This window comes from Sinocyclocheilus rhinocerous, unplaced genomic scaffold, assembly GCF_001515625.1.
Source record: "Sinocyclocheilus rhinocerous isolate Xijiao unplaced genomic scaffold, SAMN03320098_v1.1 scaffold241, whole genome shotgun sequence".
Lineage (NCBI taxonomy): Eukaryota > Metazoa > Chordata > Actinopteri > Cypriniformes > Cyprinidae > Sinocyclocheilus > Sinocyclocheilus rhinocerous.
In genome coordinates, this window is record NW_015659312.1 from 680,848 (window position 1) to 695,388 (window position 14,541).

Consider the following 14,541-nt stretch of genomic DNA (forward strand, 5'->3'; position numbering starts at 1 on the left):
AATTAAACATTTGAGTAAAATAAATAAATAAATAAAATTACTCCATTATTCCAGCCAGAATTGTTAAAGTGTATGAAAAGTCTTGTAGAAACCTTTATAAGTAGTGAAAAGAAACTATAACAAATATAGATTTTTTTGCGTTCCCATTTGCTCCAGTAGCAAAAGAAAAAAAATCCACTTTAGTGTTTCTATGACATTCAAAAAGAGGAAAATTGTAAGATTGATTACGCTGGTCAAAAGTGAGAAAGATGTCAAATTTGCACTCAGCTATTGTATTAGAAACACTCATGCAGCAGCAAATAGTTTGTGTTATGTGTATTATGTTAGCTTCTTTGTGTAATTTAATGCCAAGGTAAGCAAACACAAAGTACTGTGTTATAAATGTATATAAAAATTTTTTAAATATGGAAAATATAAAAAAAAACCTTTGCTAGACTTTCCACAGCTACATCAAAATCTGTGAAAAGGGTCCATAAGATTAACATGAATCTCTGTAATAATGGCCACTTGAATAATATCAATGATTAAACTGAATTATATCCAATATATTAGATGATAATAATAACACATTTCTAAACTTGACCCTTACTGATGGAGCTGTGGGGGTACATAGAAACAGGTCGAGAAGCAATAATTTAAATGCCTGAGAATTAGTATTATTGTAAAGAGTTTGTGTGCCATTGCTCAACCCGGGCCTATAAAATTCTTCTGCACTGAGTCACTGGTTTCAAATCTCTAAAGGTCCTGACGTCTCGATAACATGACCACGGAACTACCAAATGAGCTATGTATAAAAATAATCAGCATTATCGCTTTAATTCACTTAAAAGTTGGTTGTTCTTTTATGTAATAGTCCCTTTAAACAGCAAACGTTTGACAGTCTACCTGACGCAGTAACCTGATCGCTCACGGCGTGTTTGACTGACTCGTTATTCACCTGAATGAAAATTAGGCTATACAAACAAGGCTTTAAATGTTTAGCGGACTTTCTGGGCTGTGGTGAGGAGGTAAACAATCACAACACAGTTTAATCGGAATTGTTTGCCTCGTCAAGCTTTTCTCTCATGAGTTTGTTCCCACAGAAAGAAGCGCAGGTGTTCACCTGGCGATGCACCTGCGCTATGTGCGAAACTCAATGGGTTATGAAGTCTCTCGGGGCGAAGCGAAAACCAGCGGGCTAAATTAGACAATAATCCTTTGGACAGACATTAATCCATCTTTAGAGAAGACCATTTAAGAATAGCATGAAACAGGACAAAAACACAACTAAACCTGCAAGTATGCAGCGAAACAAGTGTCACTCCCAGAGGAAGAAAGTTCGGCTCGAGAATGAGTTGGAGCATCTGGAGCGCGACAAACAATTTAGCATCAATTTCTAGTCATAGGCTAACAGGTTTAGCGAAACAAAAATAACATTTGACTTACCTGATGTTAAGGCAAAGTTTATATTTAACTCTGCGGAATGTTCCTCTGTTCCTCCCTGGGGTTCTCCTTCATGAGAACTAATATTGTAAAAGTAAAGATGGTCTCTTTAAATGTGACAGCTCTAACTAATAAACCCAAGGGAAAACATTTGCTAAAGACAACCTGTTACCTTTCAGACCGATACCACATGCTCCGCCCACTTTGCGCGTGAGAATAATCTCATTGGCTGATAGAGGCGTCGTGGGTGGAACGCGTGAAACCATTTCTCTTTCGGTTATTGGTAAGATTGTGTGTCAATCACAATTAAATCTGGAACGCGTTTGTCTGTGGAGGAGTGAAATCTGAAATGTAAATTTGGTGATATGATTTAGAGACAGGAACGTTTAGTTTTGTTACTAAAACTCAGTCGGCTTAAACTTCTACGTGCACGTTCATGTAACTGTCTGTTGCGCAATTCGATATGTATGCAAATAGAGTTGTGAAGGTTGTTTATACTGACGTGGTCTTGTAGATATAGATACTATAAAATCTGATAGTATCGTATTCGGGTGCATCATAAAAATGTCTGTTTTTGTAAATAGAATAACGTTACATTAAAATCAGAATTTAATCGACGATGGGGAAAGCGCATCATAAAAAGTACAATCAAACACTAGGCCTACTAAGTACAATACAAAAATAGTGCAGAATCTGAGTGCAGCTGGTTATGCTAGTTAGTAGGCCGCCGATGAGAGTAAATGTCCAGTGTAGTGTCTTGTAGAATTTATTCAGTAATTTTTCGTTTACTGAATCGTTTTCGCTTACTTTATCGTTTTCAATAACTGGAAAAACTGGTCCAGATGCTTTTCAATAAATTCTTCAAGACATTCCACGATGAGCTGAGATGATTGACAGAGTTCATAAACACTTGATAATGCTGTTACTCTTCACAGTAGTCACCTATGAGCCGAGACAGTATCCAGTTTTCAACTTTCAGTATTTTGAGTTACCTTTTAAGAACAATGTAACAATAGAAATGTGTGTGTATAACCTTATACAGTAGGTAAGTATTAAAGTCGGTGCCAATTAGAACAATTCTAACACTTTGGAATGCCAGAAATAGCTAATTTTCAAGCAGACACGTGTATTGTTGTTTCTAATTAATTAAATTAATGCGTAATTAAATAATTAATGTTTACGTCTTATCAATGAATTATGAATGTTTTATTAATCAGCCACTAGATGGAGGCAGCATAAATAACTTTAAATTGCCTATGTGTCTGCCCTAACAAGTGACTTGGGCCAGTTACCCGGTGTAAACTGCTGCCCCTCTGTGGTAGTGTCTTGCACAATAATTGTTCAGCATATAGAGGTTTTTTTTAATTATTAAGAACAAAATCATATTTAAATATTCGTTTCTAATATTTTAACTGGTTTTGCTGCTTTGTCATATTTTTTAACATTTAATTTCACATTTAGTTTAAATTAAGCATAAAAATCTACATGAGCCTATTTACAGATTTCAATTTGATGTGACAACATGCCCCGCTATTAGGCCAAAATGTGTTCAATTATCTTTTTTTTCCGTAGCCAACAACGGTGGAAATGTCAAATAGTTGTTTAATATAGCTGTATATTTATTTATTTATTTACCAGAAATGGACCTATACTGGAGTAGCTTACCCCCTGGAGTCTAACGATGGAAATGTCAAATAGTTGTTTATTAGGTATAGTTGATTATTTAGTTAGTTATAGCCAAGACTTTCCCAGAAATTGACCTTCACTGAGTAAAATAGTCTACCCACTGGAGTAAAGAGTGTGTCAAGTAAATGGAAACGTTTTGATAAAGCTAAAAATATATTTGCTGAGCTCCAGAGCATTAAGTGAGCAGTAGGTTTGCATCTACAGGTGGGTGAAAAGTTCCCATTTAGGGGAACAGTAGCTGCCTGCAGAGGCACAGAAACCACCCCCACCCACAGCTGCAGCACAAACGCACGTACATGTACATCCCCTTCACTTCATTTAGACTGTCGCTTGGAGTGGATATACCGGGAATGGGATCTTCAGCGAGAGCTAAGAAAAACTTTCAATTTTTCCGCGTTTATGCCCTTCAGAGACTCCTCTTTATCTTGCGGGAATAATTGGGAGCAAACAAAACCACGACATTATATTCCAATGTGAAGAATCGTAGTATAGCCTATAGTTGAGAGTGTAAGAAGTTTCCTGAAAAGAAATACGAATGGGATAAATTCTGTAAACAAGATTAGCCTACATAAAATGAATTTTAATATTCGGAACCTTTCCCTAAATCAATTTTACAGATTTTTAAAATTAGCCTAAGTATATTAATTAAAAGTAATACTTGTTTAAAAAACTGCGCGTTAAAGTGTTATTAATTAGGCAAAAAAAAAAAAAAAATCAATTATAGGGCCATAGTCAGTGATATTTTAGAAGCCGATTAGTTTCCTAAAGGAGTTGCGCGTGTGTATGGAGAGTGGCGCCGACACCTGTGCGTATTCACCATGGCGAAGTGGTTTAAAGATTTTCCAACTAGTTTGAAGACTGGATCCGACCGGATCCGTTCTGCTTCGGAATCGGGAACTCAGTCCCGTCCCAAACCGGTTCTGACGGTCGGTACTGGTTCGAAGGGGAGTCTGCGTAAAAATTCTGGAGCGGAAAACGGTGGCAGTGGTGGTGTGGGTTCGCTGCTCCACGGGAGAAATCGTAAAAATTCGGCCATCGAGCTGGGACGGAACCACTCCAGCACCGGCTCGATAAAAGACGGGAAGATATGGGAGATTTTGATCCCTGGGAAAAGTAAGAAGAACACCAAAATGGAGGGGTTTGAAGACCATCGCACCCTGCGGACCACCAGTCTTGCTGACGCGTACATGAGCAGAATGATCAAGGTTAATGATCCCAAATCCAGTGTAGGAGGATCATCTCCAGACAGCGAGAGGGCCAAGTCACCAATCAGGACAGAAACGGTAAGTTTGAGAATGAGGCAACACCACAATATATAAATAATCAGAATTACATCATGTACATTTTTTCTGAAAATGTGTAAATTCATCTCTGAACAAAAAAAGCTAACCTCCTTCACTTTTAAAAATAAAGGTTCTTTATTGGAATTTATGGTTCCACGAAGAACCTCGAACATCCATGGAACCTTTCAGTCCCACAAAATGTTCTTTATAGTGGGAAAAGGTTTAGATTTTTTAAAAATGTTCTTCACACTTATGGGGGAAAATGGTTCTTTTATGGTTCTTTTACCCTAAATGCTGGTCTACTTGCTGACGACCTGAAATAAGACCAGCTCAAACCAACTGAGACCAGCATTTTAGATTGATTTAGGATGGTTTTTCAGCAGGGATAAAGGAAGAATGGCCCTGATCTGAGTGATAAAGTAGGCCTCAGAGACGGGTGTTCTTTGACATACTCCAATTTTCCCAGTCACCCTGTTGACTGTGAGAACCAAACAAATGTCTTTGTTTTGAAAATTGAGATCAATATCTCCCTTCCAGTTCTTTATTACAGCAATATCTTCTTCTCCCCTCTCTCAGCCCCCTCTTCTTTCTTTGCTCCCTCCCCACGTCTCACTTTTTCTCCCTATATTCCCTTTTCATTGAACTGCTGTATTATAACCAGACACAGTGGAGCTGAAAAGCAACAAACACAATGAGAGCCTTTTCCTTGCCTCTCTTCCTGTCTCTTTTCCTAGTCATGCACACTCTTCACTCTGTCTTTGTGGGAAACACACTTTTGTGTGCATACACACACACCCTTGCTCACAAATACGCAAAGAATACAATGCATGCATAACACAATGGCTCCATCCCATTCTTCCAGTCCCTAGTGAAGGCAGTGTTTGAAGAATTATGTCACCTGATACATAGACTGTATCCTCTCCCATTTACGGACATCCCCTCCAGCTACACTTTGAACATAATAGCACAGAAATCAGAATCTCACGAGGTCAAACACACACAAAATATGATATCCAGAGGGAGAATCAGAGAAAGAAAGGGGAAAGATGGGCTGGAGTATAAGCATAAGCTCTTCAGCTGAAGTAACACTCTTCAACTATGAGACAGAATAAAGAATTCCACCCAGTAAGATGAAATTTAACTCCAGGTTTTGACTAAATGCTCTTTTTAGCTGGCTTTGCACTATTTCTGAAGTAGATGATTGTAGAACCTCCACTAGTGAACATTTGTATCATATTATTTACAGAATATTGTAAGTTCATATAAAGTCAAGCTCAATCAATAGCACTTTTGGCATGACACTAATTACTTTGATATGTAATTTAATGTTACATTGATATGTTAGAACAGAAAGAAAAAAACTGATTAGCACATTCATTTCAACTTGTTCCTCCTTTTCTTAAAAAAAAAACAAAAAAAAACAACAACTATGAGGCATGTACAATAGAATAGGGCTGATCCATAACATTAAAATACTCATTGTTACTCACTGTTTCATTAGTTTCAAGCATGTTAACATTATTTTAGTGTGAAACATTGCATACTAACCTTTTCTGTGTAGTAATATGCAATTTTATAATTCGTTACCATGACAACATAATGCCTAAACCCTAAAACAACCATAAAAATTAAGAGAACAATTTTACAGCTTACATAATAAACAAGTTTCAACAGAAGAATTAACATAAGTGCTTTTACAAACATTTTAAGCTGCACATTTCTGCTTTTAAATCCTCCAGAAACTGGTCCTATTTACTTATATTGTAAGTGCCTCACTGAAACCTCAATTTCTGCATCCTTTTTTTTTTTTTTTTTTAGGAAATGAGGGACAAGTCAAAATATTTTTTGTGTTTATCAACATTATGCCACAAAAGCTTTTGATTGAGCTGAACTTTTACTAAACTCAGAATATTTCTGTACTTTTGAGGGTGTAGACGTGAACACAAATCATTGATATCTCTTTCTATTCTTCTTTTCTTCTCACTCATAATAGATCATCCTGGAGGATTATGCTGACCCATTTGATGCTGAGAAAACGAGGGAACAGAGAGAGGCTGAAAGAGAAGGAGAGAATGATGGCTACATGGAACCTTATGATGCCCAGCTCATTATTACAGGTACACCACCTCTTCTCTTCTTTACTTCTCTTTCTTTTAATTGTTTATTCAACTAAAACATTTCTCATACGTAGTATATCAGTGTCGCGAGTAGATTTTCAGGGATTTGAAGGGTATGAAAAATCACGACTCCCTCTCTCTCCTTTGGTGGTTTCCACGGTGACAGTGTTGTGCTGGGACAATGGGTGCAGTTTCCTCTTTCTGCTTCCTGTCTGTGTTTCCTTTGCCCCATTCTATGGACAGGAAGTTGACCCCTGCCGTCCCCCCAGTATGCCTGGCTATGTGAGAAAGACCCCCCAGCACTCCTCACTCCCCCAATCACTTCCCAGAACTCAGGAAGTGGCCGGCTAAGCCAGCCAATCAGACTTGGTCTGACTTTCCCCTGGTATGACCATTGTTTTCGCACACAATAGGCCAGACACAAAGTGACAGCAAAGAAACAGTGAGTGAAGGGAGAATGATGGAGCTCCAGGCAATGTTTTGTTGATGCTGAACTTTAAATCTTGAAGAATGAATAGATGCATACGTACACGGATTTTGAGATGAAAGTAAAATGCACTAAACTGAAAATGCAGTGTTATACAATTATGGGTGAGAATGATAGAAAATGCTACATTTTTTTCTTTTCTTCACAGAAAAAGTTTTTTTTTTCTTTAAAAAGTCTATATACAAGATATCTATATGTTATGTTTTGTGTTGTGTAATAAGGTTTTGTTTTTCTCTTTTTCATATTTTAATCTGTATCTATATTATTTAAAGATAAAAACAAATTTAAATATTCAGTCTAAATGTAAAATCTAAACTTAGAACCTAAACTTATGATTTGTCTTGGTATTTGTTGGTATACTACAGATTCAACTTTGACTTAGTTATTATTTCCTGTGGTTTCACTCACTTTTAAGTTGATAGAATAGAATAGAATAGAATAGAATAGAATAAGCTTCTATCTTGCTACTCTTTCAACAGTTATACAGTGATTTATTAGCAAAGTGTCAAATATATGTAGGGGAAAATTCACTTGGTGTATAAGGTGACTGACAACAGTACCATTAGCTCTAACAACTTTTCCAGTTACTATTAAGTACATTAAATAATTATTTAACAAATATTGCAATATTTAGCACATTGGATAAAAAAGGTGAGAGAGAGAAAGAGAGGGAACTCTCATTAATGCTGACAGCTTGTTTTGCATCTTTAGCACATGGGCTATTTACTTGTAAATGAAGCATCTGGATGTGCATATTACAGTAGGTAGTGATTTCTAGGGACAAGTAAGGCCATCCTTTTCCACTTACAGTGAAACTGAGAGCGATTAATTCAGTCCTACTTAATGATAAATTTGGAAAAACTGGGCAGTGGTTGGCTGCTCAAATGCAAGGTTCATAACAGAATGTGTTATATTATGGTTTGTAAATATGAGAATATGTGGAAGCTTGATAAATGTGAGACTAAAGGTGCAGTCACATTTACTGTTGTTCTGCAAATATTTTGCAAAATCTAGTCAATAGGAATCCACACGATCTGGAATTTCACATGAGGCTGTAAGATTTCCCCACACAGATTTCACAGCGTGTTCAAGTTGGTCATGCAAATTTGAAATTGACTAACAGAAATCTGCTTATTTTGAAAGTGACTTCTGTGTGATCTTTAATTCATACATCTCTACATTATTGACAATAGAAAATTGACCATTTTTTGCTCGTAAAATTTTGCTAATGTGAGACCGCACCATAATTACAGCCTAAGAATAACTAGTTTACTTGGGCAATGTTCTACAAATAACTTTCTAGTACTGTTATTATCCCGTGAAATCTTTTCTGGAAAGAGTTCTGATCCTACACGTTAATTTGTGCCCTTACGCAGAGATTCGCCGACGAGGCTCGAAGGACTTGCTGAAAGTGTGTGTAGTGTTGAATGGAGGAGAAAGTGAGGGGTCTGGACCTCCTCAGATCTATGATGTCCCATATGAGGAGGTTCTGGAGGGAATTCCCTTGACCCGACCTGAGTCCGACCCCAGACCACCAGCAGAGTATGAGCTGCCCTGGGAGTGGAAGAAGGAGCAGATTGTTAGAGCACTGTCAGGTAACATCCCTCACATTCATATTAGAAGCATCTTCTTTATTTAGCATTACCGATACATAGACACAGCCTAATGAGGAAAACTATTAAACAGTTAGTTCATGTTATTAAGGAACTTATGATGTAGCAGTTGTTCAAAACATTTGGGATGGGATGGGGGGGGGGCATTATTGGCAGATGCCATAATAAAAACTATGGTGGTGGTTGATGTTTCTTTCTGTGTACAGCTCAGTTTGATGGAATAGAGCGCATGTCGAAGGAAGAGCCAGGTTCTCCTACTGTAAAACAGCAGACACTGAGACATAAGAGCTGGACCCCTAAAACCCTTCGACCGAATCCCCCGTCCCCGACTTCCCCTTCATCTCCCAGCACCACCCCAGACAGTGAGACACCAATAGTTGATCCTACCCTGCCCTTGGAGAAACAGAGGTGTGTGTGTGTGTGTGTGTGTGTCTGTGTCGTTAAAATGTGGAGATTTTATGTGGGTTATCTGAAACTTAAAAATTGAGATGATGAAAATAAAACTGTAATGAGAATATGTGTGCTAAAATACACAGTATGTTAACAGCTATGACATAAACATGATCATCTAGCTACTGTGTATATTAGCACTTATAATAGAGGCAATCCTAACCTTACATTACATGTCAGGAACTATATCTTAAGGAAGAATGTCAACGCTTTGTGAATTTGCACAATAACAATGTTCTAATGAAAATTTGCACCCTTGATGTTATTATTTTGTAGTATATTTTTAAGAATTTATATAGAATTTTGTAAGTAGTAATATTAATGTTTTTGCACATATTTAGTTTTATACGATTTTATATTAGGTTTGGAATAATTAAGTAAGATTTTTTTTTCATGTTTTTGAATTATTTCTGAAGAATCATGTGACACTGAAGACTGGAGTAATGGCTGCTGAAAATTCAGCTGTGCCATTACAGGAAAAAAATCATTTTAAAATATATAATATTTCACAGTATAACTGTTTTTATTGTATTTTTGATCAAATAATTGCAGCCTTGGTGGGCGTTAACATTTTTCAATGATTCCAAACTTTTGATACACTACAAAATAAAAACACAAAGGGCCCAAATTTTTGTGACGTTTTTTATAAAATTATTATTTTGGTTGTGTCATGATTCACAAAGTGCATGTAACTTCACTATATTAACAATATAGCACGGTCTTGCATACTCAAAAGTGAACATTTTGTCATTTTCTAACCCTCATGTCATTTCAAACATGTATGAATTTCTTTTTTCTGTGGATCATAGAAGATATTCTGAAAATTGTTTTTGTCCATTCAATGAAAGTTAGTGGGATCCTCAACAACACTGGACCCCATTGACTTTTCACTTTATGGACAAAAACAATGAGACATTTTTCCAAATGTTTTCTTTTGTGTTCCACAGAAGAAATAAAGTCATACATTTTCATTTTTATTATGAGTTTTAGTTTGAAAATGTTGCTTCAACACTTAAAATGTGTTATTTGGCAAATCTATCCATTTGTACTGTTGTCCAACTTTCTCAATGCCTCCTAATTCTCTTCTTCTACATTTTATACCTTTTCTAATCATATTACATAATTGTACTGTGTAGAAATAAGAATCTCCTCCCTTTTTCTCGTCTCTGTCTCTCTCTCTCTCTAGCTGGTATCATGGCAGTGTGAGTCGTCAGGAGGCGGAGGCTCAGCTGCAGCACTGTAGGGAGGCCAGCTTCCTGGTGCGAGACAGCGAATCAGCTACCAGCAAATACTCCATCGCCCTCAAGTAAGTGTATGCTTGTGTATCTCTGAAATCGAGAGAACAAGTAATGAGTTAGCAGTCCTGAAATGCTGACGTAGATGATATAAGATCCTTATTTCCCTCTCTCGACAGGACGAGTCAAGGATGTGTGCACATCATCGTAGCGCAGACTAAAGAGTGCGGCTACACACTGGAAAAAAGCAGCTGTGTGTTCCCAAGCATCCCAGAAGTGGTGCACCACTACTGTACCCAGCGCCTACCTTTTACTGGGGCAGAACACATGACCCTACATCACCCTGTGCCACGCACACACTAAACACACACACATGCTGAACTTATACATATTCACAACGTTCTCTGGTGTAAAGACATGAATGTACAATACCGTGGTGCCTGCCAATCACATGCCAGCAAAACACAGCTTAAAATTCTTTGTCGTACTGTACGTATGTAGATGTGCTCATGGAAAGGATTAGTGGAATTTTATGTATTTGTGTTTTTGCCCCTTTGAAAACGTCTCAGGTTACTTATGTAACCATGGTTCCCTGAGCGTTCAAGGGTTGGAATCATGAATAGATTCCTTTAAAGGGATGCGACCAAGAGCCTAGCATCATACTAAGTCTTGGCCTGTCACACAGGGGCTACCGCTTGTACAGGATTTCAGAAAGTGTGCAGAGTCTTAGCGTGCACACTTACCACCATGTGGATTTTAGAAAGTGCGTAAAGTGCTCAGCGTGTGCACTTGCCATAGCATGGATTTAAGAGCTTCCCAAGCATCTGCTCACAGATGCCCGGAAGTACTGAGCCAAACGGGAGTGGCAAGCTCAAAGGCCCGCTTCCACGGCAAGTCAAGCCTCGCCGTGGTGCAATCCATAACCTCCAATAGCTCATCATATGCAGGGCAGGAAGATTGGGAGGGCTCAGCCTCAGTTTCTTCGCCCTCCTCGAGGACATCGCGTGCGTGCTCTTCGCCCAAACAAAAGACGCAAAGATCATGTGTGTCATCAGGTGTCAAATAACGACGACACAGATGCACACATCTTCTAAACGTCTTGCTAGTGCTCGCCATAATGAAGGAAGAAAGATCGCTCTTACCACAGAATGCACGCTTCAAACAAAACAGTCAATGAAGACGAAGAAGAGAATGACGTGTTCTCCCGGTGCCTATTTATACTATAGTCGCACCGGTAGTGACGTCATGGGCTGTCGCCGGCCAACATGTTGTTGGTGTTTTTTGAATGTATGGTTCAGACATGGGTCACGACAAGGCGTTCCCCATAGCGACCCCTAGAGGACGCAGTTCGAAGTTCCCTTGAAAGGAAGGGAACTAAAGGGTTTTACTCACTAGAAAGACCAAAGGAGGAAATATATTTGACAAAAACTGTAGTTTAAACGCAACAGTTTACGTAATGTGTATCTGTTGCAGACTTCTGTTTTGTTATTTCCTCATTCCTTGTTTGAGTGCGCTGGGACTGCAGCCTCACAAGATCATTCCCAATCATGTTACTGATCTAATTTTGTGCCTGAAGGAGCGAATCGCTCCCCTGCTGGCAGAAGTGGCAAACTGCAACTTTCCCTGGAGAGACACAAATTTTACTCCCTTCAACAATGACTGCATTTAAGTGGCCAGAATCTGCACAGCTGATATTTTTAGGATCGGTAGCATAGATTCAGTTTAGAATTATAGTTGAATTCTCATATTAATTTATCCTCTAAGAAAAAAAAAACACTTCATCACACATTGGCAGTTCCTGGATAGCTGAGGTTAGATCATTAGTTCGGATCAATACAGCAAATTGAAGCTGGCTCATTCATCAGATAAATGAGTCACTGCCGTTGATTGGCTAATGTTCTTGTCTGTACGTGATGTAACTTTCTATTGATTGGTTTGAGTTTGGGAATAGTGGGATGTCGAACAGATTTACTGACCGTGTAGTCATGTTTGGATTCATGGCGTATCGAATGTGGTATCACTCTCTTGGTGATGGGAAGTTACGTTTAAATGTATGTCTTTTTGTTTAAAGGTAACAGGTTCCATTTTAATCTTAAAGGATGCTAAATTTGATTATTGTTTAGAAATGTGATTGAAAAAAAGCATGTTTACTGAAGATTTTGCCTTTGTACAATGTAAGACTGTGCAAAGCCTGAAATAAAGCAGATAATGCTAAATTCGTTAAATCTCTCAGTCTCTTTCACATTCACACATAAAAGTCCCTGAAGAAAAGTAACATATCAGAACCACAACAAATCTATTTTGCTTAAAAGGATATTTCACCCAAAAATGAAAATTACCCCATAATTTACTCACCCTCAAGCCATCCAAGGTGTACATGACTTCTTCTTTCAGACAAATACAATCGGAATTGTATTAAAAAATGTCCTGGCTCTTCCAAGCTTTATAATGGCAGTAAAGTGCATCCATCCATTTAAAAAGTGCTCCTCTGGGGGTTTAATAAGGCCTTCTGAAGTGAATCGATGCATTTGTGTAAGAAAAATATCCATATTTAAAACTGTCTGGGTCAAGGTTAACTAGACATATTTCTATTTCAAATAAATGTTGTTGTTTTGAACTTTCTATTCATCAAAAAATCCTGATGTAATGAAAGTGTATCACGGTTTTTCACAAAACAAAAAGTAGCACAACTGTTTTCAGCTGTGACAATAATCAGAAATGTTTCCTGAGCACCAAATCAGCATATTAGAATGATTTCTGAAGGATCGTGTGACACTGAAGACTGGAGTAATGTATAATTTGCCATTACAGGAATAAATTACATATTTTATTAAAATAGAAAACTGTTATTTGAAAATTTAATTTGTTTCACAATATTACTGTTTTACTGTTTTTTGATTAAATAAATGGGACCTTGGTGAGCATAAAAGACTTCTTTCAAAAACATTTTTACCAATCTTACCAACCTCAAACTTAATCAGTAAAGGATCTTATGATATCATGCACTAAGAATCATCAGAGGTTTAAGTGTTTCCAGACACTTATTAAACATTGCCATGGCATCTCAAAATTCAAGCGAAAAACTACATAAATAATAAATAATAATATTAAATACATAATAAATTAAATATTAGGACTAATGCATAAGTAAATAAGAAATGGGATATTTTTTAAGCGCTCAACTGACATGGCGCTAGCAATGCCATTTCCCAGGGATCACACTTACTAAAATATAAACCTTGAATGCATCGTATGTACAGTAAGTCAGCTCTGAGGAAAGCATCTGCCATATGAACAATTGTAAATGTATACTCATCTGATTAGATTGAGCACAATATATATTGTCTTTGTGTATGTGTGAATATATTCATTCTCGCCCACCTCTTTTCCCAAAGAAAATGTCTGTTTCTCTTATTTCCTAATAGCCGACTGAGACCACACAATTCCCTATAGTTATTCCTCACATTGCATTTAGAACTGATAGGAAAAACCTATTCAGTCAAATCCGTGGCAAAATAGTGTTCTTCATGACAGCTGAAGTCAGTCAGTGTGTCAAAATCACATAGGTTAGAGAAAGCTGCCAGCAGCAAATGGCAGGAGACAGAGAGGGAAGCACAAAGGTGCACATAGAATATGACATCAGAAGGAAAGACAGAACAACGAAGGGAAGGAGTGGAAGGTTGTGAGGGAAACAGTAGAGGAAGACATGGAGGAGAGTGTGGAAGTTTAAGAGAACAACAAAAATGTCAGCAGGAAAGACTGTATTTAGAAGTGATGAACATGGTGATGGTGAAAAGAGAATGTTAAGCAGATTGAAAAAAAAGAATGTATGTGGTTCAATAGAGAAGAAAATCCATGTTTGATCATCTATCTCAAAATATAGCTCTATCTATCTATCTATAAAATATTATATATATATATCTAAACGGTTCATTTGAATCAGTGAGTTGTCGACTCGAGAACAGCTGCAATCGGTTCATTCTAATTCGTGAATGAATCGTTTGGTGAGATTTGCGAACCGATTTAAAAGGTTCATTGTAAAGAATCAGTTCGTTCTTGAATCAGACACCGCTACTGCGTGTCGGAGCACGTGATATATTATAAGTAACGATATGTTTTATGAAATGTAGTGAAGTAAAAAGTACGATCTTATGCTTTGGAATGTAGTGAAGTAAAAGTAAAAGTTACTAAAAAATAAAACGACTCCAGTAAAGTACAGATACTTGAAAAATGTACTTAAGTACAGTA

General features: G+C 37.4%; 2 protein-coding genes across 4 annotated transcripts in view; one reads left to right on the forward strand and one right to left on the reverse strand.

Annotated features, from left to right (window-relative positions):
- The window catches only part of LOC107723515 (cingulin-like), a 29,454-nt gene extending 27,860 nt beyond the window's left edge, over positions 1 to 1,594 (reverse strand). For all 3 annotated transcript variants that reach the window (XM_016532181.1, XM_016532180.1, XM_016532178.1), the window contains exon 1: positions 1,426 to 1,594. The gene's annotated coding sequence lies outside the window, so the exon portion shown is untranslated. The remainder of the gene's footprint in view (positions 1 to 1,425) is intronic.
- A 1,825-nt stretch (positions 1,595 to 3,419) lies between these two features.
- Positions 3,420 to 10,883, forward strand: LOC107723582 (SH2 domain-containing adapter protein E-like). The gene is made up of 6 exons (XM_016532286.1): positions 3,420 to 4,391; positions 6,385 to 6,508; positions 8,372 to 8,590; positions 8,815 to 9,016; positions 10,245 to 10,364; positions 10,473 to 10,883. The coding sequence occupies exons 1-6, from the start codon at positions 3,927 to 3,929 to the stop codon at positions 10,654 to 10,656; spliced, it is 1,314 nt and encodes a 437-aa protein (XP_016387772.1). The 5' UTR covers positions 3,420 to 3,926; the 3' UTR covers positions 10,657 to 10,883.
- The last annotated feature ends 3,658 nt before the right edge of the window (positions 10,884 to 14,541 follow it).

Excerpts from the sequence above, each read along its gene's own strand:
- LOC107723582 (XM_016532286.1), top strand. The coding sequence starts at position 3,927 with ATGGCGAAGTGGTTTAAAGATTTTCCAACTAGTTTGAAGACTGGATCC. Across the intron at positions 4,392-6,384 it reads CACCAATCAGGACAGAAACG|ATCATCCTGGAGGATTATGC; the intron begins GTAAGTTTGAGA and ends CACTCATAATAG. Across the intron at positions 10,365-10,472 it reads AAATACTCCATCGCCCTCAA|GACGAGTCAAGGATGTGTGC; the intron begins GTAAGTGTATGC and ends CTCTCTCGACAG.